The following is a 24,794-nucleotide window of genomic DNA, read 5'->3' on the forward strand; positions in this document are numbered from 1 at the left end:
AGTTCCTGAGCTCTTGAATTGCACCCAAGAAGAATGAGGATACGTGGAACATTGGAGGGTGAGAAGAGTGGAGAAGAATTTTATTGAGCAATGAAAACGGCTTTCAAGCAGAGAGAGGATTCAGGGAGAGAGGAATAATTCCCCCATGTGGCTGGTTCTGGGGCCCTTTATGGACTCAGAATGGGGAGTGCCTGCTGATTGGTTTGTGAGTATGCAAAAAAGTTTAAAGGGAAGGCACAACTCAAAGGTGGGCATGACAGTGTAGAAAAACCAATTTGGAAAGGGTAAGTATATATAAAAATAGGTGAAGGGTGGGGACCAATTAGAGGAAAGCATCCCAAACGGGAAGACAAATTCTTAATCCAGTCCTAGGATTTAACTTGTAGCTTGGTTTTCAGGCTTTAAACTGTCTTCGACTTGGAGGTGGGGTTTCATCAGAGACCCTCCCCTGTCTTTCTAGGCATTTGTCTGCCTCTATCAAAACCATCTTGGATGCTTTAAGACCCTCCAAGCAGGGAATTGCTACACTGGCTGACACACCCATAGCTGATTTTTAGCTTTGCAACTTCCAAAATGGAAAGATGAAATCGAAAACAATCTGGATTTCCCTTAAACATATTCTGGATCCCACCCTGAATATACCAAAAAACTGTCATCGATGACAAATGTTCAGCCTATGCAGACTTGTACACTAACAACCTGATTTTGCCCAGCACTTAGGGAAGATGGGCTTCTTACTGATTTATGCCCCAGCCCTCACCTTTATCCCTGCCCCTCCATCATGTATTATGACTTGCTAATAATGCCATTTCAGAGCAGGCAAGTTGCCTTGTGCTTTCACCCAGGTGCTGGAGTCAGCCTGCCTGGGATTGCACCCATCTTTGCCTCTTAAGTAACCATGTGATGTTGGACAACTGACTTGAGTCCTTTAAAAGCCTTGGCTTCCTCATCTGGAAAGTGAGGTTAATAATAGTATCTACTTTGTTAGAAAGATGGTCAGGATTGAATGAGATAATCCATGTAAATCCCGTAGCATGGTGCCTGGCATGTGGTTTCTACACAGTACACGGTAGCAGCTGTTGTTGATGATGTTGTTCTTGAAGGTGAGATTTCTCATCAGCCAGTTGTTTGGATTATAAAAGATTAGTAAAGTGTTTAATAAGATATAAGAAAAGAGCCCTGAATAAAGGGTATGGGAAGGGTTGCAGCTTGTGAGTTACCATGAGATGGTGGAAGGAGGTTATCTGAAATTGAATGAAAAATTGTAGCATCAGATGTGTTTGGGTGTGGTTAATAACACACGTGGTGGTGAACTGAGGTAGATGGTAGAAGTTTGAGGGTGTACATTTTGAATCTTCCCACATGGCTCATTTCAGCCAGTTACAGTTTTCTGTGTTCACCTAGTATTTCTTACAGACAAAAATCATGAAAAAGTAAATGCAAAATTTCAACATGTTCGAATTGTTTCTTAGTATATCGGTGGCTTTGGAATGCATTTGCATTCTCAAAACAAGCTTTATAGCAGAACTGAAGATATTTAATTCAGGTTCTGTGGGGGTTTCTTAGTAGTTAGCCACTTGCATGATACCCGTTGAGAATGGGACAAATTGATACTATGCTCAGGAATGATAGTATGCCTTGCTTTATTTTGGCATGTGTAAAATTGAAACCAGAACACCAAATTTTTCTTCTTTAGAAGTATGTATTTGATAACCAAGTAAACTGTATTCATTATAGAAAAACAATACACAAATGTTTTAAAAAATAGAGCCATAATCCTGGGAATAACCACTTTTTAAAAAGCTTGACATATATCCTTCTAGATTATTTTCGAGTATGAATGTTAGCATTTGGAGTTACATTTTGTTTTGACTGCTTTTTAGATTTGTGCCCTAATTTTGACAGTTGCTCATTGTAAATTATTTTTAGTTGTTTTGAAAGCAATATTTATGATATAAAAAGATCTAATTATTTGCTTTGAACTCCTTTTTGGTGTGTACCTGGGTGTTAATACTTATAATTTAAAAAAAATCTCAGCGTGAATTCAGAATTATAAGCTTAGTATTGGTTGCATTCTATTTTGGAAGACCTATAGAGAGCTGTCCACCCTCCTACACCACTACTAATATCCTGTCCTTGCCATGTGACGTACTGAAGCCACAAGGGGAAAGAGCCCCATGAAGCTCTGTCTCCCTCTCTTCTCCCCAGCACAACACACACATACACACTTAGGCATGTTTGTCTTTCTTTGTCTCTGCTCTTTTCTTGTGTCTGTACTTGTCTGTCAGTCGGCCTGTCTCTCCCTTGCTGGAGCCATTCATCATGCCCTCCTCATTCAGGGACAGAGTGTGCTTTCTCTGGGCTGGTGCCAGATCTTGGAGAGAGGAGCGCTTTGAAAACTCAACTTGGACTCCTCAGCAGACCACATTGCAGTTGTGCTCAGCATCTGGCCACCACTTTGTCCACTTAATATAGGGTCCCTAACCCCACCTATAATTTGCCCACTTCTCTTCTGATCTGGGAGCAAACACTTTTTTAGAGCTAGATGCCCAGTTTAAAATCCTATGAAAAATAAGAGCTCACAGTGAAAGGATAAGGGGAGTCCAACTCAACTACAATAAATTTGGTTTTTCCTTCTTGCTTTCTTGTGGGGGGAAAGCCAGATGCTGTCCTTTTCACAGAGTAAGTTACCAGTCCATGATAATTCAGTAGCATGACAAGAATTTGAGCTGGCACTTTTCAGCCAGAATCTCAGTTACTTACACACACTACACACACACAATCTGTTTCAAGTTTTAGTGAATGAAAAATTCACATGATAGATTGTCATTCTTAGTTTTTAAATAGTTTTTATTGTTATTGAAGTAGAAAATAGACTTTTTTGGAAATATTATCGATACATCATTAGACTTTTAACTTAAGAAGCTTTGAACCTTGATTTTTCTAGTGGAATTCCATATTAAGAGTTAATAGGCAAGAAAAGAAGATTTTAACCAAAGAAAACGGGGAGGATGGACAATGATGGGAATAGAAAATTGAAAGGACAAGCTTAAAGTTACAGTCAGTTCTGCTATAACACAACATGCATTCCTAAAAAATTACTGCACAATGCAAAATTACGCAACAAAAACCACATGAGGCTTATTGGGAAAACAGGGTTATGGCACAACACTCAAAGACCTCATCAGTGACACACACAGAAAAACATAGGAACCTAATGAAAAGGGTAGCACAGTCTTACAAATGTTAAATGGTAAAAAAAAATACATAAATACTAGAATAAACATGGCAGTTACCTTGAAAAGACCTGGCATTTGCTTGTGGAAGGCGTGGGAAGGGTTGCAGCTTGACTGTGAAGTGATGGAAGGAGGTTATCTGAAATTGGATGAAAAATTGTAGCATCAGCTGTGTTTGGGTGTGGTTAATAACACCCATGGTGGTGAACTGAGGTAGATGGTGGAAGTTTGAGGGGGTGTGCATTTTGTGTTTTCCTACGTGGCTCATTTCAGCCAGGTATAGTTTTCTGTGTTCACCTGGTATTTCTTACAGACAAAAATCATGAAAAAGCGAATGCAAAATTTCAGTATGTTCAAATTGTTTCTTAGTATATCGGTGGCTTTGGAATGCATTTGCATTCTCAAAACAAGCTTCATAGCAGAACTGAGGGTATTTAATTCGATTGAGAATTTTATCTAATCATTTGATCTTCAAAGAAAATACATCACACATTTGCTCTGAGACACCTGCTTGAGAATTCTGATACCTAGAGTGTACTTCTTAAAAGTCAGAGTTCTAGTTGAGGGTTTTCTCTGTCTTCTTCATATCACAGACATGCTATTCCTTTAGTGCACTGTTTCAGGGGGTACACAAGGTGATTTTTGTAGATAAACATGGATGAATATTTTAATGTTCAGTTTATATAATAAGCTTATTGAACTTACTGTTTCACAGATACTATTGTTTTGGAAAAAAAATCTATCTCAGCTGAGGGTAGAGGTGCCCTGCTTCACTCTGGGGCCCATCTGGAAATGGATTAGGGGGTGGTTTCTGGTTGTCTTTGGCAGACGGGCACTACTGGTGAAGAAGCAGTAGGAGAGTAGGAATGCTAACCATCCTGAAATCCTGTATGAAGAATTGTCCTGTCCGAAATACCAATGATGTCCCCATGAGAGACTGGCTAGTATTAGAGTAAGGAGGAGGAGATGATAGAATTGATAATGTAAATTAAAATGTTGAGTTTAAAAAAATAGTATTTTATGTAGCTTTGGTAAGAACGATGGAAATAGTTTGCAGTTGATGAAAATTTGGAAAACACTAATTCAAGACAAGTAGTAGTGGTGAGCTTCATTTGACAAACCCTTTAGTGCCTTGTAGCAGGCAGTATTCTCAGTGCCATGCACATGATAACTTACTCAGCTGTGGTTAATGGTTCTTGAGGCATTAGCCTGGTCTACTGTAGTGTCTCAACCGTGGCTGCACAGTAGAATCAGACAGGGAAACTTGTCAAAAATCTGGATGCCTAGTCCACACCCCAAACGAATTAACTCAGTCTCTGAGGGAGGGACCTATGCATCAGTGTTTTTAAAGCTCCTTATGTTATTCCAGTGGGTAGCCAAGGTTGACAGCCACTGGTCTAGGGCCTTCCAAAATCACTCCTTTTCACAAGAAAAGCTTTACTAGTCATGCAGAAGTTAATTGAAGACCTCTGTCCCATGCCTTACAGAGAAAGACAATGGAGACATGGCCCACAGAAGCTGTATCGTCTAAGGCAGGTGACAGAACTGCAAACACATGTTTACAATCCTGGCTGACAAGTGCTGATGCTTAAAAGTATGTTCAGAGTGTTTGGGATCATAAAAGAGAGAAAAACTAAATTTAAAAACATCTTCAGATGCCAAATTTGGAAAACTGCCGAACTGAATTTATTTTAGTTTTTTATTCCTTATACACAGCTTTCATTTTGGGGTGAACAAAAAGCAAAAGGCACTTATAAATCACTATCAATTTAACCTTCCTAACTTGATTGTAGCCTTTGTGTAGTTGAGTTGGAGAATAGAAATTTGAATTTTGTCTGTAGATAGCTAGGATAATAATTTTGTCCTGATGTGGAACACACAGTTAAGTACTTTATAAGCCATCATTGAAGTAATGCCCTTCCAGGAATAAGTCACCACAGTTTTACCAAGAAGCTCAGGAGTGCTATAAGAAGATCTTTGGAAATAAACCATTGAAGTCTTACTTGTGGTCATTGATCATCATGTGCTTAATGTTTTAAATACTTACATAGCTCCTGTATTGTGATAAGGCAATGTTGGATCACATGCATTTTAAAACTTAGAGTTAAGCAAATGTGTAATTTTAAATTAATTAATTAAAGGCAGCCACTAAGGTACTCAAGCGGATAAAGTTACCAAATAATTTACTTGTTTCTGATGGTAACATTCTTCAACAGCTCTTGATTTATATTAGTATGGATTACCTTACTGTAAGAAAACCTGATTCTCCAGTGGATAGATTTATTTTCAGCTAAACCTTTGTAGTCTATACTTAACCATGAATTACTTCCTGGTTTAAAAAACAGGCGTAGCTATTTGTGGTATTTTTGTCTTGCGCCTTTGGCATCTTAGCGGTGTGAACCGGAGCTATGCCATCTGTAGTCAAGTGAGATTATTAAAAAAGGGGGGGTGGGAAGTGAAATGATTCACTGGAAAATTTCAGCACAGATTCTTAGGGAACGATAAGATAACCCTAGAAACATTCTTATTTGGTGTCATATGCTGGTGGGTAGTGACAGGGAAAAAAAGAAGGTACAGCTTGTTTCTTAAGATTTTGCTATTATGAAAATCAGAGAGGTGCTGTGTTAGAAAGGAAGAAAGAATTGCTTGCAGTGTCATTTAGCAGAGCTCTGCAGATGAATGAATAATTTTCCTCTCTCTTAATGCAAGTTGGAGCCAATGAGGTTCATTTTTAGCACGCAAAACCCAAAAGGCAATATTCTCATGTTTACGATGGTTGTCTAATTTCCTGATGGGTGTATGTGATAAAACTCTTTATGCTGAGATACTTCAGAAACAGAAGGACCCGTTCCTAGAATGCTAAGTAAGTCTGTGGGGACTAGATGAGCCATTTCTGAAGGCTGCTGAGTTTAACATACCTTCACTTAACGACACATGTTTTAACCTGAATATATTGATTTCAGGGAATTCTTCCAGAATTACATTTGAGATTTGCCTAAAACATGATGTCTTTTTTTCTTTGTTTTCGTTTTCAGAAAGAAGACATAGCTCATCCAGCAAGCCGCCTTTGGCCGTTCCTCCGACTTCAGTATTTTCCTTCTTCCCTTCTCTGTCCAAAAGCAAAGGAGGCAGTGCAAGTGGAAGCAACCGTTCTTCCAGTGGAGGTGTTCTTAGCGCATCCTCATCAAGTTCCAAGTTGTTGAAATCACCCAAAGAGAAACTGCAGCTCAGGGGGAACACCAGGCCAATGCATCCCATTCAGCAAAGTAGAGTTCCCCATGGTAGAATGTGAGTATGGCCAAGAGGGTTTTTAAAGCTTACCTGCTGGAAATGGAACTGCGTACACTAGTGGCATGTGAGAGTGCCTGTGAGTAATATAAAAGAGAGTCTACTTGGGGAAGAATTCAAATGTATGTTGTATTGTTTCTTGATGTTTCCCTATCATGTCATACGAAACTTTTCAGAGTAGTAATAGCAGTGATAATAAGGTTACTAATATTTATTGATCCATTCTTGTGTGCTAGCTACTGAAACCTAACTCTATGTGTGTACTATGTCACTTATCACAACAACCCTATGGAATAGGTACTGTTACTATCCTCGTTTTCCAGATGAGGAGAAGGAAGCTTCGTGAGGTGGGGGAGTTTTGTCCAAAAAGGCCTCAAGTCACATAGGCCTGGATTTGTGTCCCATTTCTGTCACTTCTTAGCTGTAGGGGTTTGGGCAAGGCACTGTTTCTCTCTAAGAATAACAGCCACTATGCTGGGTTATTGAGAATATTTTAGTTAATATATGTCTAGCACCTGGCATAGTGTCTGGCCATAGGGGACGGTTAACAAATGGATACTGGCACTCCTGCTACTGCTGCTGTGGATAATAGTAATGATAAAAAGATGCAGAGATTCCCAGATGCTGCTGTAGAATTTTTGGGGGTCTACGGAGCAAATAGGGAAGCAGTGCTTCTTCCCTTCAGCCTTAGGTTCACATCACAGCAGTGATGAGGGAAGACTGAAGGAAGTTCACACCTGCCAGGCATGGCTTTGGCAAGTTTCCATGGTCACTCAGTAGATTGACAGGTTTCTTGAGGTCACGTGAGGGAGCAGCCATGCACTCCAATAGGAACATACTTCGCCTTGTCATGGCATCCCTCAGCCTGGTGACGGATGGCTTTTCTTGGGCCAGCCTGCTTTTGGAGGGTATAGCACACATCGTAGGTCCAAGATCTGGTAACCTGGTTAATCTCAGGGTAGGGTCCAGCACCTGCTGCTGCATAAGGACCTTGCCAGCTGGGAGAGGATGTGACATCTTGCAGTCTCTCTACTGCTGTCAGGCTATTCCAGGTACAATTGTTTGGGGCTGTTTGTCCTGGTTGCTAAGCCCCCGGCCCCTGTTCTTCTGTCAGAAGTACAGTACAGCAAGCTTGGTTTTTGTTCCGGGAGCAGTCTGAAAGCCAAAAACGGTGCCAGTGTAGTGTGTAAGTCACTGGCCAGCTTAACAGCTGTTAGAGCACTGACTCCACTGAACAAAGTTTATACAACCTCATTGATTCAAATCTTCTTTACTTAGAGCTAGGCCTTTAGATAGGAACCAGGCCAGTTGTTAGCTTCCTACCAGTATTTTCAGTTTTACCAAGCAAAATGATAGTGTCAGTAAGATTCCAAGATTCATATCTTTGTTAATGGCACAGGTATTCCCTAAGCTCCTGTCATAGAAACATTTTTCAAGGACTGGAGAATTACCACTTTAGTGACACAACATATATTTATTAAACACTAGTCTCCCTTATTGACAGAAGCAAAGAACCTCTTCTTGCAGATATGTTATTTAGCATGTTTGAGTTCTCATAAGTCTTTAGTGACATTTATTGGAAATATTTGCTCACTCAGAAGTTTACTTTGTTTTGATGAATCCTTTCTTACAAATGGCAGTCCTCAAAAGATATTCTCCAAGGGTTCTGCAAATAGTCTTTGTTTCTTTTAGACCTTCTCATGTTTTGCTTCTTATAGAAATTGCATTGCATTGGGTATCAGGTCTAAGTTTCCCATTGCCTAATGTGTAAAATTTTTTGAAATGATGAAAGACCAGGCAAATTTGATGGTCCACTGAGGATTTTGCCTCACCAGAAGGGCTTATAGACTTAATTAGTATGAACCTTACTAACAAAACTCATAAGGAGCCTTCCAAGAGGCTGGCCCTGTGCAGCGCTTGGGTAGGCCCAGGCTCTACCCTCATCCCTCTGGCTCACCATTGACCTGGGGGCTGCTGAGGCACTCAGGCATTGGTTTTCTCACTTCCTCCTGTGACAGCATGACACCCTCTGTGAAAGTGGAAAAGATTCATCCGAAAATGGATGGCACACTACTGAAATCTGCGGTGGGGCCAACCTGTCCTGCTACTGTGAGTTCCTTAGTCAAGCCTGGCCTTAACTGCCCCTCAATACCAAAGCCAACCTTGCCTTCACCTGGACAGATTCTGAATGGCAAAGGGCTTCCTGCACCGCCCACTCTGGAAAAGAAACCTGAAGACAATTCCAATAATAGGAAATTTTTAAATAAAAGATTATCAGGTAACTTCAAATTTTCTTTCTTCATAATGCTTCTCTATATATTAAATGGGCATTCGTGGGGAGCAAATCAACTGCAATCTAGAATTCCTATTTTTAAAACTGGTCAACTTCAGCTTTAGGAGGAAGTTCCTTAGTTAATATGTTTGTTCTCTTCACTCTTGGGTTTTAAAGAGCATGAGAGTGTGTGTGTGTGTGTGTGTGTGTGTGTGTGTGTGTGTGTGTGTGTGTCATGTAAAAGTAGCTTTCTAGTGGTATATTTCTGAAGGAAGAAATACAGACTTAATATCTTTTCTATCATCTGATGGCAGTAGTCACCCCCTGTCTTAGTGATGTTGCTGCTTTGTTGCAGCACTCACACGTTGTATATTTTTTATTTTATTGATAATGTGGCTTTTATTCCAGCTATAATTTATCTAACTGTTGATTTCTTCTATTTTCTTGCTTAAAAAATACATGGAGGAGAGTTTGTCAGGCCACATGTAATGCCTGTGTTCTTTTGACAGAAAGAGAGTTTGATCCTGACATCCACTGTGGGGTTATTGATCTCGACACCAAGAAGCCCTGCACCCGGTCTTTGACATGCAAGGTAGGTGGACTCCTGAAAGTCAAGCCGACTATCCTGATAAACATGGGTGACTGGGATGTACCACACTACTCCCACAGTCTCTCTAACCCAGAGAAGATGCTCTGTGGATTGTTGTGAATTGTGTAGGTGAAGGAATAACTTGGTTCTGTTGAAGAAAGCCTCAGATTGACAAAATGTGAAGTGCGTTGTTATAAATTATAATCTTGACAGAGGTTTTGTTTCTAATGAGCAGTGTTGTATCCACAGGAATAGTGTTCTCTCCCAGTCTGTTATTTTTAAAAACTTTTAATATTTCCATATAGGCTACCCTTGACTGTGCTTTAAATTATACTGGCTTAAAGCAAGTCCGGAAATTGCCTTTGCGTGTGTATGAACATTTAAAAAATGTGTCACCCATGGTCTTAAATTTTAAAGAACCACTTTTTAAAAAATCTGTGATTTTGAAATATCCCTGTTTTCTAGTTTAAAAAAAAAAAATACTGCAAGCCAGGCATGCCTGTAAGTCCCAGCTAGTGGGGAGGCTGAGGCAGAAGGATTGCTTGAGCCTAGGAGTTTGAGTCCAGCCTGGAGAACATTACGAAACCCATCTCTTTTAAGAGAAAAAAAAAAACTAGATAAAATATATTAATAATTTATATACAAGCTAAGAAAATGTAATGGTCTTCCTTTTTGCTCTGGGGTCTTCCTTACTTCTTTTAAAATGCCAGTATGCTAATAAGGTATATTTGCTGAAAAGTATGGGTTATTGATGTGGGGTGGCTTCAGGTCATCAGTGAACACCTCTACATAAATGAGCTTGTGTGTTGATGTGCATTTCTCTGGAGGGTGTCCCCAGCTACCCCCCAGATAGGTTCAAGAAGCATTCAGAGTCACTGCTTTGAAGTATGTAATTTTAAAACCTTAGAGGGAGGAAGTAAAAATGATAAAAGTTAGCATTTTCTTCTAAAAATTAATAAAATTGTTAGTGTTTTACTTTAAATTTTATTAAAGTGTATTTGAATAAAGGACTTCAGGCCCTGCCCCATGCCCCAGCCAGTGGAGGCATGTTACAATCTTCTGGAGTGGGAAATTTTTAAGTGGTTCTTACTTTAAGCTTCTAATTTAATTTTAGTATATAGATTTTGTCTTACAACAGTGGTTCAGAACCTTTTTGGGGAAAAGGGTTGGTCAAGAGTACCTTTAAATATCTCATTTTTTAAAAAAAAAAAACCACGGTCCATCTTCCGAGAATAAGATAGTGCATACGCATACACATTCTGAATTTTTCTATCTTGGATTAATGGACACCCCCACCCCAAGCCCATCCTTGGATTTCTAGGTTAAAAACTCTCATAAAACAAACTGCTTTTTTTTTGTATAGGGTACTAATTGGACACACAGTGGTGTATTGGTGGTGGTGTATGAAGATAGCCACCTGAGTTCTGTAGAATTATGTCAGTTTCAGCTGTCCCTAAGAGAATGTGTGAAAGCATGCCTCAGCCCTGTCCACATCATGATCACAACTTGCCATTCTCCTTCTGCGCTCTTCCTGCCTACCTGACTTTCAGTAACATGGATTTCTCAGTAATACAGTACCTGTGGGCAATGAGGTTTGCTTTTTTCAAACCCAAGATGTTCTTTTTCAGTGGTTTACAAAGCGTGGCAGGGAACCACACCTTTAAGTGTGCAAGACAGTATTGTTGACTGTGAAAGAATATTATACAGCAGATGTCTAGAACTTGTTCATCTTGCTATAACTGAAACTTTATGCTCATTGATTAGTAACTCCTTATTTCGCTCTCCCTTCAGCCGCTGGCAGCCACCACTCTAGTCTTTGATTCTGTGAGTTTGATTATAGATCTCACATAAGTGGAATCATGCGGTGTTTAGTCATTATGTGACTGGGTTATTTATCTTAGTATAATATCTTCAAGCTTACCTCATACTTGTTGTAGCATATTGCAGAATTTCCTTCTTTTTAAGGGCTGAATAGTATTCCAGTGTATGTATATACTATGTTGTCTTCATCCAGTCACCTGTTGACAGACATTTATATTGTTTCTACATCTTGTCTATTATAAATAATACTTCAGTGAACATAGGAGTTCTAATAGCTCTTTGAGATTCTGATTTCAGTTATTTTGGATAACTACCCAGAAGTGAGGTTGCCAAAAGTTTTTTTTCAACTCAAAATCTTCAAGGAGCTTGACTGGCATTCTTCCTGTGCCTTTATTGCTAGGTGGAGTGACTTTGAATGGGTCTGCATTTTTCTCACATCTTCCTTTTCAAATGATATATGCTACCCTTGTCGTCCTTCTTTAAGGGTGTCATTACTCTCCATGGCATTGGGCTAAGCCTGTCATTGCATTAATAAGTCTTGAGACCCAGCTTGTCATGAGATCAGCATAGAACTGGCAGAAAATGCAGCATCCACCAGGCCTGCCCTTTTACAGGATGACTTGACTTTTTTTCATTGTTTTGTCAGTTCTTTTCCTTTTCCTTGCCTTCACTTTGGTCTGAATCTGTTAAGCTTGGTAGGGCTAAACATGCCTGCATGTCCCTACCCTGAGTGTTTCCCAAGTTGCTGCCAGGTCTCTTCTGTCTTAGACTTAGAACGTTATCTGTTCTCTTCACCGTCAGGGGATTTGCTGCTGTTCATTCCCATTACTCATTCTGTGTTGTCTGTCTCCCATCCTCACTGCCCCTTCTCACTTCTTCATCTGTCTAATATCCCATCGAAAGTCCTCTGTGCCTTCCACGCAGAGAGATTTGTGACTCCTGTAGCCTTTGTCCATTCACTCATTGTAGAACTTTTTATTACATACATCTGTGAGCACAGGCCTCACTCATTCTAGGTCGCAGGGAATAAAGGGTTTAGCACAATAACCACGTGTTCCCTATGCTTGTGGTGCTTACAGTCTAATGAAAGAGATGGAGAGTGTTAATCACCAAAATAACTGTAAAATTACCACTGATGAGTTATAAAAAGATGAGAGGACTACATTATGAAAGCCTGCAAAAATGAAGTTTTTCCAGGGAAGGCTTTCTTGCCATAGGAACATTGGGCTGAAATCAATATGATGATTTATCTGGGCTTGAGAGGGATGGGAGAGGTAGGAGAGGTGGAGGAAACAATATGTGTGAAGGCTCTGTGACAGGGGCAGAGCAAATTCCTTAGAACCTTAAAGCCAGCCAGGTGGCTGAACAGAAAGAGGGAAGAAGAGGTACGTGGGACCAAAGGAGCAGGGAGCAGTAAGCAAGGGTCTTAGAGTGTGCAGGGTTCCGGAGCCTAGTTATGCAGTCAGTCTTTATCCTGTGAGCCTTGGGCAACCCCTATCGGATTTCTGTTTGGAATGTTCTTCACAGCTCAGTGGAAACCCTACTTAGGCTTCAAACTGAGCTGGGAAAATGTATCTGCCTGCTTTCTTCATTTGGCTGTACTGTGCTAGGCACCGGGAACATTCAAGCTGAGGAGAGGTTTATACATCTGCTTGGAGAGACAGGCAGGTGGACCAGTAATATTATATGTTCATTCGTTCTTTCAACACACGTTGGAGGGCCATTATTTTTATAAACTTTTTGTTTGAAGCATTTGAGTGTCAGGTACTCTTCTAGATGCTGGTACAACACAAACAAAACAAAGTTCCTGGTCTTTAGGTTACTTTCTTACGGATATTTTCCATATTAAAGAAAATCAAGTAAAAATGTAAAAAGCTAAACACATTTGTCTGTGCCAGGTTAAATTATTTAGGTAGACATAGTTTGCAGTGTGTCTCGTAAGGAGGTGGGTTGTGTTATTCAACCGAAAATGGTAGTTAGAAGCATAATTCCCTTTTTAAGTCCCTAAAGTTGTACCAACTATGCCAATACATTTGTATTATGTGTAGGGGCATGCACACACACATTTACAGTATTTTGTAATATAAAAGAAGGAAACGTGGGTGAATTCATTTATGTTTATGGATATGTGATTAGGGGCCACTGTAGCTCATGTAAACTCATCCACTCCTCAGGATTAGCATCTCCTTGCATTTTTACAGACTGAGATCTCAGCAGTATGGAATGGTCAGGTTTAACTTGAGTGATTGGACTCAACTGCCAATAAGATTTGCCCAACTCTGACCAGTTCACACTTGTACATTCAACTTTATCTTCTGTTAGCAATAGTATTAGGCTTATTTGTTTTGTTTTGTTTTAATGCCAGTAACTATGAAATGCGATTGGACTACAGACACATTTTCTTATAAGATTTGCTTCAATCACAGGTGTGTGTATTGGTTGCCTTAAGACAAACACTGCCATAATTTGACTTTTCTTTTTCCTCTGTGTATCCATTTCTTAATTCTGAAATTAGACATTGTCTGAAGACCCAGGGGTGTTGTCCATCCCATTTCCTTAATTTCCATAGCCAGTGTCTATCTATAGGGATTACTTTGTCTCCCTTCCTGTTCATAGCATTTCTTCTCAGCCTCATCTTCTGTCCAGTGCTCCTTGGCTGTGGCAGTCTGTCTGCAGAATGCTTTGGGCCACTTTCTGTTTTTATTTTTGCATGGCATTTTCATTGGAATAGACGCAATTGTGTTTAATTTTTATTCTGTGGAAGTTACTAAAAGAACACTTTCTGATACATGTTTTATGGAATGATTGTTTCTTCCCTTTACATTAACATTCAAAATTTTAAATGGTCCAAAGAGGGTTTTTCTAATGGAGTCAATAAGAGCCCCCAAAACCAAATTGCTGTTGTGTCACAAAACATGAGTACTTGTTATATAGCACTAATGGTTGCTCTTAGTTACATACCAGGTGTCACCGCTCACATATCTTTTTTATTCTGATGGAAATAACATTTCCAGATTCTTCTGCATTTAGAGCCTAGAATGTATGCTTCTAGTCTAGCTAGGGAGAAAATAATGGGCTCTTAAGGTTTTTAGCTTATCAAATGCTGAGTAGCCTTTCACTATGCTTATGGTCTAGATTGCTTATTTATTGGGAGTGGTGTTTTGGGATATAAGGCAGACCAAAAATTATTAATGAGATTCCTCAGTTTCTGTATTTTTTTGGTCCACAGACACATTCCTTAACCCAGCGCAGGGCTGTCCAGGGTAGAAGAAAACGATTTGATGTGTTATTAGCCGAGCACAAAAACAAAACCAGGGAAAAGGAATTGATTCGCCATCCGGACTCTCAGCAACCACCGCAGCCTCTCAGGGACCCGCATCCCGCCCCTCCTAGAACGTCACAGGAGCCGCACCAAAACCTTCACGGAGTGATTCCTTCCGAATCAAAGCCTTTTGTAGCTAGTAAACCTAAACCTCACACCCCCAGTCTTCCAAGGTAAGCCAAGCCCTCCAACTCTTTCTCCTACCTTCAGAGATGAGACTTGCAGATACTGTAAAATTTCAGTATGGTCATGATGTTGAGAAACATATCTCAGGCTCACTGTGGAGATAGTTTTTTAAGGAGTTTTACTATGAAAAAAAAAGAAAAGGTTGAGTTCAGTAAGTTTCAACCAGGGCTCCTCTTGGTTGTAAATGCAAGCAGCAAAATAAAGCTAGAGTTATCTGCTCTATACTTGCTGAACATCAAGTGTCTCAACTCTGTTGAGCAGGCAGAAATTGGGTCCTTCCTGCGGGTTAGTGACAGGAACTCTTCACATGGCTTTGGCAGCAGTTTCCTTTTCATTTGTCTTTATATAACAGTGGGAATTCTTGCTAGGGACAAGCCGTTTAGCCTGAGTTTTTACAGCATCCGTTTATCAATGTGTTTTCATTCATTCATTTGGGGCTTTGGCCCAAGCATGTATTAGCATTTTAGTAGCAGAGTAAACAGTGGATCAGAGTGTTTTAATGAGAACTTATACACATACCTCAGAGACAGTGATGGTGGAATATGTGTGTGTTTGTGCTTACATACTGAACCAAGTTGAAGTAAAGACTGTACCTAGTTTCCAGAGGGAAGGGAAAGAGAAAGGCATAGAGAAAGAGGGGCTTCAGTGTTGGCTGTTCATTTATTGGGAGCAAGAGCTTCTGCTGAGGAATGTGCCAGTCCTCGGCTGCTATTGCTTACCATTTCACCCTCACCTGTCTGATCTTTAAAATGGTTGCATAAAGGTGGAAGCATCTCCCTCGTGGAAACCCAGGTGTCTGTTAGAGCCTGTCCCAACGTGAGCTTTGTGGTTTCTGTGCAGTATGCTGGAGGAGCCATCAGAGGAGGCTCCTCAGAGTGTGGTCAGGACCTGGCCAGAGATTCCTCCCCAAGTCCTTTCTTTGGTCATCTTCTCATTGAAGTTTTTGCATCTAGAAAAATGTAAGCTTAATTCCAGAAACCATTGTAGGTGTAGGAAAAATACATTACTGCCCTTGAGTAAGAGGCTGTAGGCTATCCACATAAAGTGGTAATACCACCTTATTCTTGTATCACCTCCTGTCTCTCCTAGGTTATCTTAGAGCATTTTGCGAATTACAGTCAGCCCTCTGTATCCATGGGTTTCACATCCGTGGTTTAAACCAATTGCAGATTGAAACTATTTGGGGAAAGAAAAATTGTGTCGTACTGAACATGTATAGGCTTTTTTTTTTTTCTTGTCTCAGTATTCCCTAAACAATACATTACATAGCATTTACATTGTATTAGGTACTAAAATAATCTAGAGATTATTTAAAGTATACGGGAGGATGCGCATAGGTTATATGCAAATACTACACCATTTTATATCAGGCCACTTTGTACATTTGTGGATTTGCAGATTTTGCTATCCCCAGGAGGTCCTGGCCTCAATTCCCCATGGATACCGAGGGACGACTATGTTTCATTTATTGTGTAGGTAAACCAAATCCAGTTGAAATTTGAAGAGGAATCAAAGAATTCTGTTAAATTCCACATGTATTTCCCCTTCTTTGGGGGAGAATAGAAGAGGGATCTGAACCACCCAAATGGCAATAGAAAGGATTCATTCTAAGTTACCTTGATTGTATCTGGCAAACAGCTGAACTTAACATCCTGCAGTTCAGGAGAGAGGTTCCTTTACTCCCAAGCCACCTGGATCAGCATCTGTTTTCCCCCAGTGCTAGAGGTGGAACCCAGGCCTCTGCTAGGTTGTTTTGGACACACTGTTGTATCTCAGTTAAGGTGGCTGATTCCCAGGTGTGTGATCTGATCCGTGCTGCACTTTCTACTCACCAAGGCCTCCAGGCTGCCCTGCTCAGCAAGGTGGGAGTGCCCCCATTGACCCTCCTCCAGTCCATGAATCTCCACACCCTCCCCTGCCTGCCACTGAGCCAGCTTCTCGGTTATCCAGTGAGGAGGGCGAAGGCGATGACAAAGAAGAGTCTGTTGAAAAACTGGACTGTCATTATTCAGGTCATCATCCTCAGCCAGCATCTGTAAGTTCCACGTCCACCCCCGCGTTGACCCTCCCCACACAGCATGGACAGGGCACTGCAGGGGGGCGCGCCAGGGATCTTGGCATGCCCGTATGTGTGGGACGCGGTCAAGGTGTGAGAGAAGTTCAAAACAGGGTGCCCCAGAGGCAGCACACACTCTGTACAGGGGACATCTCGTGCTTTTTTCCCTTTCTCTTCCATGACACTCAGGGCTAGGCATTGTCACTCTCATGCTTCACAGCCTCCGGTACTCAGAGACAGTTCTGTCTTTCCTGATTAGCTCCTTTCCTGAAGGATCTAGAACCCTGACTGGGCATGCCAGTGTGGGAGTCAGCAAGCACGCGGCTATGTTTTCTCTTGCAGTTTTGCACATTTGGGAGCCGGCAGATTGGAAGAGGCTATTACGTGTTTGACTCCAGGTGGAATCGACTTCGCTGCGCCCTCAACCTCATGGTGGAGAAGCATCTGAATGCACAGCTATGGAAGTGAGTGCCTGTTGTTCTTGGGAGAGGAGCTGACTTTACACAGTGCTGCATTGTCTTTTATTTCCTGTGAGACTAATGTTATGAAGATATGCTTATCTAAACAAAACTGGCCTTTGGCCCTGAGAAGAAGGTGCCTTGTCATTCATTCATTCATTTACCCCACAACTACATATTGTTCTGGGTGCTGGCATTCAAAGCAGAAGGACTCCCACATGTATGGAGCTCACAGTCTAGTTGGGATTGGGTAAGGGGAGAAAAAAACTAGTCTACAGAAGAATAAGGAGATGATAGCTTGTCCTAAGTGACAGAATGGAAACAATAACAATCACCAAGACTTAGTGAGAGCCAACTATACACCAAACAACTTAAATATACTTAACATTCACAATTCTCTGTCAGGTGACCATGATTATACCCTCCCCCCACCCCTGGTTTTTTTTTTGTTTTGTTTTTTTAATAGATGACAAAACTGAGATACAGTGTCATGCAGCAAGTTAGTGGTAGGGCCAGGAATTGAACCTAGAGGTAACATGTTTTCAAGTAAAGAGCTGAAAATATAGAGGCCAGAGGGATTCAGGGAAAGCCTCTCTGAAGAAAGAGGCAGTCCTTGAACTGAGAAGGATGGATGAGAAACAGCAGTCACTGGGACAGTAGGGAGGAATGGGTTCTGGGCAGAAGGAAGCAGCTGTGTCAAGGTCTTAAGTCAGAAAAGACAGCTTGTTGAAGAAATAGCAAGAAATTGAGCACAGTACAAGATGAGGTCCAAGAAACCAGCAGGGGCCAGGTGACACTGAAATTGTTTCAGTGTTGAAGGTTTTAGGTAGAGGAGCCATGTGCTCCAGTTTGCAATTTAAGACACCTTGTGTGATATTATGTACCTAATGCTTCCCAAACAGGATTTTAAGTGGAAGAAGAGTTCCATGGCCAAAAAGGTTTAACTCAGCCTTTCCTGTAAAAAAAAAAAAAAAAGGTTCTGTTTTTTACTGCAGAACTTGTCAGAGCCTTAATGGGCACTGTGCTTTGTAACTCTTGAAGCAGGGAATGTCATGTCATGTATAATGTGGAACATGTCCCAAGCTGTTTTCACCTCGGAATCTTTTTTAGGGGAACATCTTGGAGAACTAGTATTCGGTGGGAGTGACTTTGGTGAATAGTAAGCTTTGCTAAAGTGACTGTCCAGTAATCCCCAGGCCATCCCAGATCCTCTGTTTGGGCATTATTTACTAGTGCCTCCTTAAATGGACTCTGCCAGTACATTCATTTGACTCCCTGCCTTGGTTTCCTAATAAAGTCAGACGCTGGTCGGAGGCCTTGGATTGTCTGCAACCCAAAGAACCATCTCCATGATCATTAGCAGGACTTACATCCGTTTCCTTAGAACACCAGATTCAGAGCACTGTTACTCTGCTTTTCTTTTTCATATTTCTTTCTGGTTCTTGCTAGATAAGAGGTTCTTCTTTATGAAGGAACATTGTCCCTGGCTAGACACAGAATCAGGGGACTGGTTTTGGGGGTTCTGCAGGGGTTTTTCCACACCAGAACTCCCTAAGATACATGAAATCTCAACTTCATATTTCTTCAGACTACCCATTGGGACTTGGAAAGCACACTGAGCTCATGAAACTATGGGTTTAATGTACTCCTAAGAGTTTAGAATGGATTTCTGAATGTTTTATCCACATTATGTTGGTATGTGGCTCATGACCAACAGTTTGGGCAAAGATAGTTTCAGTTCCTAGTGGCTTGTATAGTGAGACTTTCCTCTTGATGTGAACTTTTTAAAAAGCAGGATCATAAGGTCGACTCTGCTGTCTACTCTGTTCTGTCTGAAGGCTGCCTACTTGCTTCCGGGGAGAAGGAAGCCAACCCTTTCCATTAGCATGACCATTGGTTTTTAAAAAGTCTACAGCAACAAGGGACGTGTTGCTCAGTAATGAGCTGACACATAGGCTTGGGGCAGATGGGAACTTGGTGCATGTTGCCTCCCAACATAGGAGTGCTGGCGGCCTTTTCAGGCAGCCCCTGAGATTTTCTCTGGGGAGCTCAGCACTTCTCATCCAGAGAACTATTCTCACCTGGCATCTTTGAAGCCCTCAAGGAAACTTTCAAAGTGATCCAGGTCCCACCCTACTGGCTCAGCCCCAAATCCTTCCTTACAGGGTTATTGTGGTAAAATTGAAGGTAAGTGAGGTGGGAATTGAGTATGAAATGAGTAAACTTCAGTTTGTGGAGTCTCAGGCCAGTGGTGAAATTAGACCAGCACTTTCTCTGCAGCATGGCCATAACCTGAAAGGCCACTGCCCACCTTCTATGATTTCTGTGAACTGCTTGTCCTCTGTTGATTTGGGACCAGTATCCCATATTCCCTAAGAAGGGGCTGGGATGGTTTTCAAAGATTTTTGTTGGTGTATTTTTTTTTTTTTTTTTTTACTTTTTTTGAAATGGTAATACAATCACTGGGCTTAAAAAAGGAAAACCAAGGCTGAGGCAGGAGAATGGCGTGAACCCGGGAGGCAGAGCTTGCAGTGAGCCGAGATCGCGCCACTGCACTCCAGCCTGGGTGACAGAGCGAGACTCCGTCTCAAAAAAAAAAAAAAAAGGAAAAACGAGTATAAAGAGGCATACATTGAAAACCCTGAGTCCTCCTGTCTCCTACATGCTTGTTTTCCACCCAGCCCCCACAGACATTTTTATTATTTTTTATGTATCTCTACATAGTTTATTTATGCAAACACAAGTCAGTATGAGTACATATTGTTACTTTGCCTCTTTATACACAAAAGAGTAATTAACTACTTAAAAGAGCTTTTCTAAGAGGAACTTGTGATTGCCTCCTGGAGAGATCCACATCCTTCCCTGCTCTAGAAGGCTTTTCCTTTCCTCGAGATTTGGTTCCAGGCAGCCTGGTCTTTAGGCCCTGGCTTCCTGAGCCACCTGGTGGTCATGAGAAGCCACTGCTCCCAATGAGCAGTAGGGCCTGGACTTCATTTAGAGCAGGGCTTCTGAATGCTCCAGAATCACCCAGGGGCCTTGTTGCCATGCAGCTTCTGATGCATCATTCTAGGGTGGGGCCCAGGAACTCAGTTTTCCTAACCAACCTCTCAGGTAATTAATGACACTGCCTGCCACCCTCCTCTATGAGTAGTGCGGGTAGAGAGAGCCTAGCCTCTCAATCTTGGCTCCACATTAGAATCCCCTGGAGAGATTTAGAAATGACTGATGTCTGTCCCCACTCCCCGCAGAGACTCTGGTGTAATCGTTATGGATGTGGCTTAAGCTCCACAGGTGACTGTAATGTGCAACAGCTGGAGTTGAGAAGCACTAACATCAGGCCAGAGCTGTACCCTTGAACGGGGTTTTGGGTTTTTTTGTTTGTTTGTTTTGTTTTTGAAACAGGGCCTCACTCAGTCACCAAGGCTGGAGTGCAGTAGTGTGATTTCAGCTCACTGTGACCTCCACCTCCCTGGTTCAAGCGATTCTCCTGCCTCAGCCTTCTAAGTAGCTGGGATTACAGGTGCACACCACCATGCCCGGCTAATTTTTGTATTTTTAGTAGAGATGGGGTTTCACCCTGTTGGCCAGGCTGGTCTCAAACTCCTGACCTCAAGTGATCCACCAGCCTCAGCCTCCCAAAGTGCTGGGATTACAGTTGTGAGCCACTGCGCCTGGCCGAATGGGATTTTTAAAGCATTTGCAAATACTTGCAGTCATTAATTCATTTTATTAATAACAGTAGTCTTTAAAAGCATCTGGAAATCACCTGGGCAGCAGTCTAGGCCAGCTCTCTCACTGGGGTAGTGGCCAGGTCAGCCAGGGCTACCCCTTAAGTCAGGATCAAGGCAATCCTGGCACTTGCCTTCCAGTCAGGCCTTTTTCTCTTCTGCCACCTCGGTTTAAATTCTGCCAAAGAAGTTTTTGAAATTTTGTTACTGTCACATTTAAGATTCAGAGCTAAAATAAAAGGAGACCCTCCCTGGATTGAATTTAGATGGTTTCCGCATCCCCTAATAAATACCTTGCCCACACATTCTTAACAGAATCCATTGTTACAACACCATGCTGAATATCCCTTGATACTGTGGGGCTTTATTCCCTTGTTCAGGCCAATAGTTATGACCTAGCAGTTGCTGTTAATTAGCTGCACCCTTCCTTTTCTCTCATTCATTCCGGACTTCTCTCGACATTTATTCAGTGCCTTCTGTGTTTCCTGCACTGTGCTGAACACTAGGACTGCAACGGTAATTAAGCTGGGGATGACTCTCTCTGCAGAGGATTTGGTGATTAGCAATCCGACACTTAAAGGATGAGCAGAAGTTGGGGTATTGGGTCATGGCATTTTCTCAGAATATAAGGAAGTACAGTGGCTGGAAGCAGGGAACGGGGGCGTTGGGGGTGGGAGGTGGAGCTAGAGGCTGGGGCAATAGCAGCGGGGAGTTGCACACATACAGTTCTGTAAGAGCCCCAGGAAGGCATTAAAGAATTTGAAGGAGAGAGGTGACAGGATTGGCTTTGTAGTTCAGAGTGATTGCTTTGATGTGGATGGTTTCTCTTTGTCACAAGCAAAGAGGGTGGTGCCATCTGAAAGTCTCTGTGAATGGCTGTGGTCAGTGTCATTCACTGTCCTCTAATTTTTTTCAGGAAAATCCCACCAGTGCCCAGTACCACCTCACCCATCTCCACACGTATTCCTCACCGGACAAACTCTGTGCCGACATCACAATGTGGAGTCAGCTATCTGGCAGCAGCCACCGTCTCTACATCCCCAGTCCTGCTCTCATCTACCTGCATCTCCCCAAATAGCAAATCGGTACCAGCTCATGGAACCACACTAAATGCACAGCCTGCTGCTTCAGGGGTGATGGATCCTGTGTGCAGTATGCAATCCAGACAAGTGTCCTCTTCATCCTCATCCCCTTCCACGCCCTCTGGCCTTTCCTCGGTTCCTTCCTCCCCCATGTCCAGGAAACCTCAGAAATTGAAATCCAGCAAATCTTTGAGGCCCAAGGAGTCTTCTGGTAACAGCACTAACTGTCAAAATGCCAGTAGCAGTACCAGTGGCGGCTCAGGAAAGAAACGCAAAAACAGTTCCCCACTGTTGGTTCACTCTTCCTCCTCCTCTTCCTCCTCCTCCTCTTCTTCTCATTCCATGGAGTCTTTTAGGAAAAACTGTGTGGCTCACTCTGGGCCTCCCTACCCCTCAACGGTAACATCTTCCCATAGCATCGGCCTCAACTGTGTGACGAATAAAGCAAATGCGGTGAACGCTCGGCATGACCAGTCAGGGAGGGGCCCCCCCACCGGGAGCCCTGCTGAATCCATCAAGAGGATGAGTGTGATGGTGAACAGCAGTGATTCTACTCTTTCTCTTGGGCCATTCATTCACCAGTCCAATGAACTGCCTGTCAACTCCCACGGCAGTTTTTCCCACTCACACACTCCTCTAGACAAACTCATAGGAAAGAAAAGAAAGTGCTCACCCAGCTCGAGCAGCATCAACAACAGCAGCAGCAAACCCACAAAGGTTGCCAAAGTGCCAGCCATGAACAACGTCCACATGAAACACACAGGCACCATCCCAGGGGCACAAGGACTGATGAACAATTCCCTCCTTCATCAGGTAGGAAATGGACTGTGAGCCCCATGGGAATGCCCATTTCTTCTCCCTTAAGATCTTTTGCCAGCTCAGAAATGTGTTTGGTTGGGTTGGTTGGTTGGTTTGTAAACAGATATTCAGCTTCATGGTGTCTTCTTAAAAAAAAAAAAAAAAGATTCACGGCCATATGAAGGTAAAACAGGCTCTTCTGCCAGAATTTCTGGTGCCTTTGGAAGATGTTCTTCAGTAAAGAAACTACAGTAATGCGTTTTTAGTAGAGCTGCAGAAAGCATCGGTTGTGACAGCAAAATCATAATTGGAGGGTAGTCCCTTTATGAAATAGCCAGTAATGTGTTATCCCAATGCTGTGAAGTGTGTGCCATTCGAGGCTTTAAGGAAGGAAGCAGGCATTGTTTCCTGGATAGTGGTTCTTTAGTATGTTCCGCTGAGGAAAGCTGCGCTAAAATCAAACTGATCTAGAAAGGGGTGATTTAAGATTTAAAATGAGGCTGGGTGCAGTGGCTAACGCCTATAATCCCAGCACTTTGGGAAGCTGAAGCAGGTGGATCACTTGAGGTCAGGAGTTCAAGACCAGCCTGGCCAACATGGTAAAACCCCCGTCTCTACTAAAAATACAAAAATTAGCTGGGTGTGGTGGTGTACGCCTGTAATCCCAGCTACTCAGGAGGCGGAGGCAGGAGAATTGCTTGAACACGGGAGGCGGAAGTTGCAGTGATCCAAGATCGCGCCACTGCACTCCATCCAGCCTATGAGACTATGTCTCAAAAAAAAAAGAGCATTTATTATTTTTCCCTCTCAAAAGAATTTCAGATATTCTGGTTAAATCTCACCCCATATTTTCTCTTCCCGTTTTTGAGGGAGGCAGGAAAACAGGATTCAGTATGGGCATAGCAGAAGACTGAAATCTCATTCCAAGCTCATAGTTAAAAAGAAGTCTGCATATGAACCCATCAGTAGAGAAGTGGCTAAGTGGTTGTGGGATTCATAATTAACCATGACTTTCTCTCTTAGGCTGTATTTTTGTCTCATCCCAGCTCTTCTGCCTGTTACTGACCTCACCTGTAGCTGTTTCTTCCAGCTTCCTTTGCTCTAACTTCCAGCTCATCTCTCATCTTGTTATTTTATTCATCAGGATATCTCCTCACCTTGCTTACGAACAGGAATTTCAGCAACATCACCCCAGAGCCCTGACTTAAAATGTGAGGCTCTTTTTCATGATTTTTTTTCCCCTTCCTCGTCTTCAGAACTTAACTCAAATGCCAGCCAGGTTAGGACTTTTTCAGAAAATACCAAGAAGTTTCTTAGTATTTTCTTAGTGTGATACAATTTTCCTCTAATATTTGGGTGAATTAACACCCATTGCCAAAGGTATGGGGAAAATATTTGTGAATTTAACTAGCTGCATACATTATGGGTTATTATATGTTGTTTGGCATTCTGATCATAGGATTCCTGGACAAATGAGAAGTGTGCTTTTCCTTCTTGGTTTGTAGTTACTCATTACAGTTTATAAGCATAACAGTCCAATATAAACACAGAAGACATGGTGTGCCGTTCTTCAACGCACCGTCTTTGAGAGAGACATGATCCCCACGGAAGGGGCATTCCATTGTGCTGTAATGTCCATCTCACATCTGTATTAGTGAGCACACTGTCTTCATTTAGACAGGAGTGTAGATCTTAATGCCCACAAGTAACAAAAAGGACAGAAGGGGGGGGCCAGGTGGGGCACAGCAGAGATTGACAGTGCCTACTAGAAATTGGGGGGACATGGAGCAGCTGCTTCCAGACATTTGTTACCAGTTTTAAAGAGAGGCTGCAGATCTGGACTTGCATGTGAAATTTAGTTGAGATATATGTGTGTGTGTATATATATGTATACACACACATATACACACACACTTTTTTTTCTCTTCTTAAATCTGGTATAGCCTGTGTATCTGTGG

The 24,794-nt window shown here is 42.1% G+C and overlaps 1 protein-coding gene across 7 annotated transcripts in view; it reads left to right on the forward strand.

Annotated features, from left to right (window-relative positions):
- The window catches only part of ATXN7 (ataxin 7), a 137,482-nt gene that overhangs the window by 108,875 nt on the left and 3,813 nt on the right, over positions 1-24,794 (forward strand). For 4 of the 7 annotated variants that reach the window (XM_034956827.3, XM_063602795.1, XM_063602796.1 and 1 more), the window contains 8 exons: positions 6,272-6,524; positions 8,543-8,802; positions 9,306-9,388; positions 14,436-14,701; positions 16,551-16,749; positions 17,113-17,234; positions 21,873-22,851; positions 23,981-24,047. In XM_034956827.3, coding sequence (XP_034812718.2) covers positions 6,272-6,524; positions 8,543-8,802; positions 9,306-9,388; positions 14,436-14,701; positions 16,551-16,749; positions 17,113-17,234; positions 21,873-22,851; positions 23,981-24,047 — 2,229 coding nt within the window. The remainder of the gene's footprint in view (positions 1-6,271; positions 6,525-8,542; positions 8,803-9,305; positions 9,389-14,435; positions 14,702-16,550; positions 16,750-17,112; positions 17,235-21,872; positions 22,852-23,980; positions 24,048-24,794) is intronic. The other 3 variants (XM_063602797.1, XM_063602798.1, XM_055110101.2) reach the window with 1 other exon arrangement.

The sequence above is a fragment of the Pan paniscus genome, chromosome 2, assembly GCF_029289425.2.
Source record: "Pan paniscus chromosome 2, NHGRI_mPanPan1-v2.0_pri, whole genome shotgun sequence".
Classification (NCBI taxonomy): domain Eukaryota; kingdom Metazoa; phylum Chordata; class Mammalia; order Primates; family Hominidae; genus Pan; species Pan paniscus.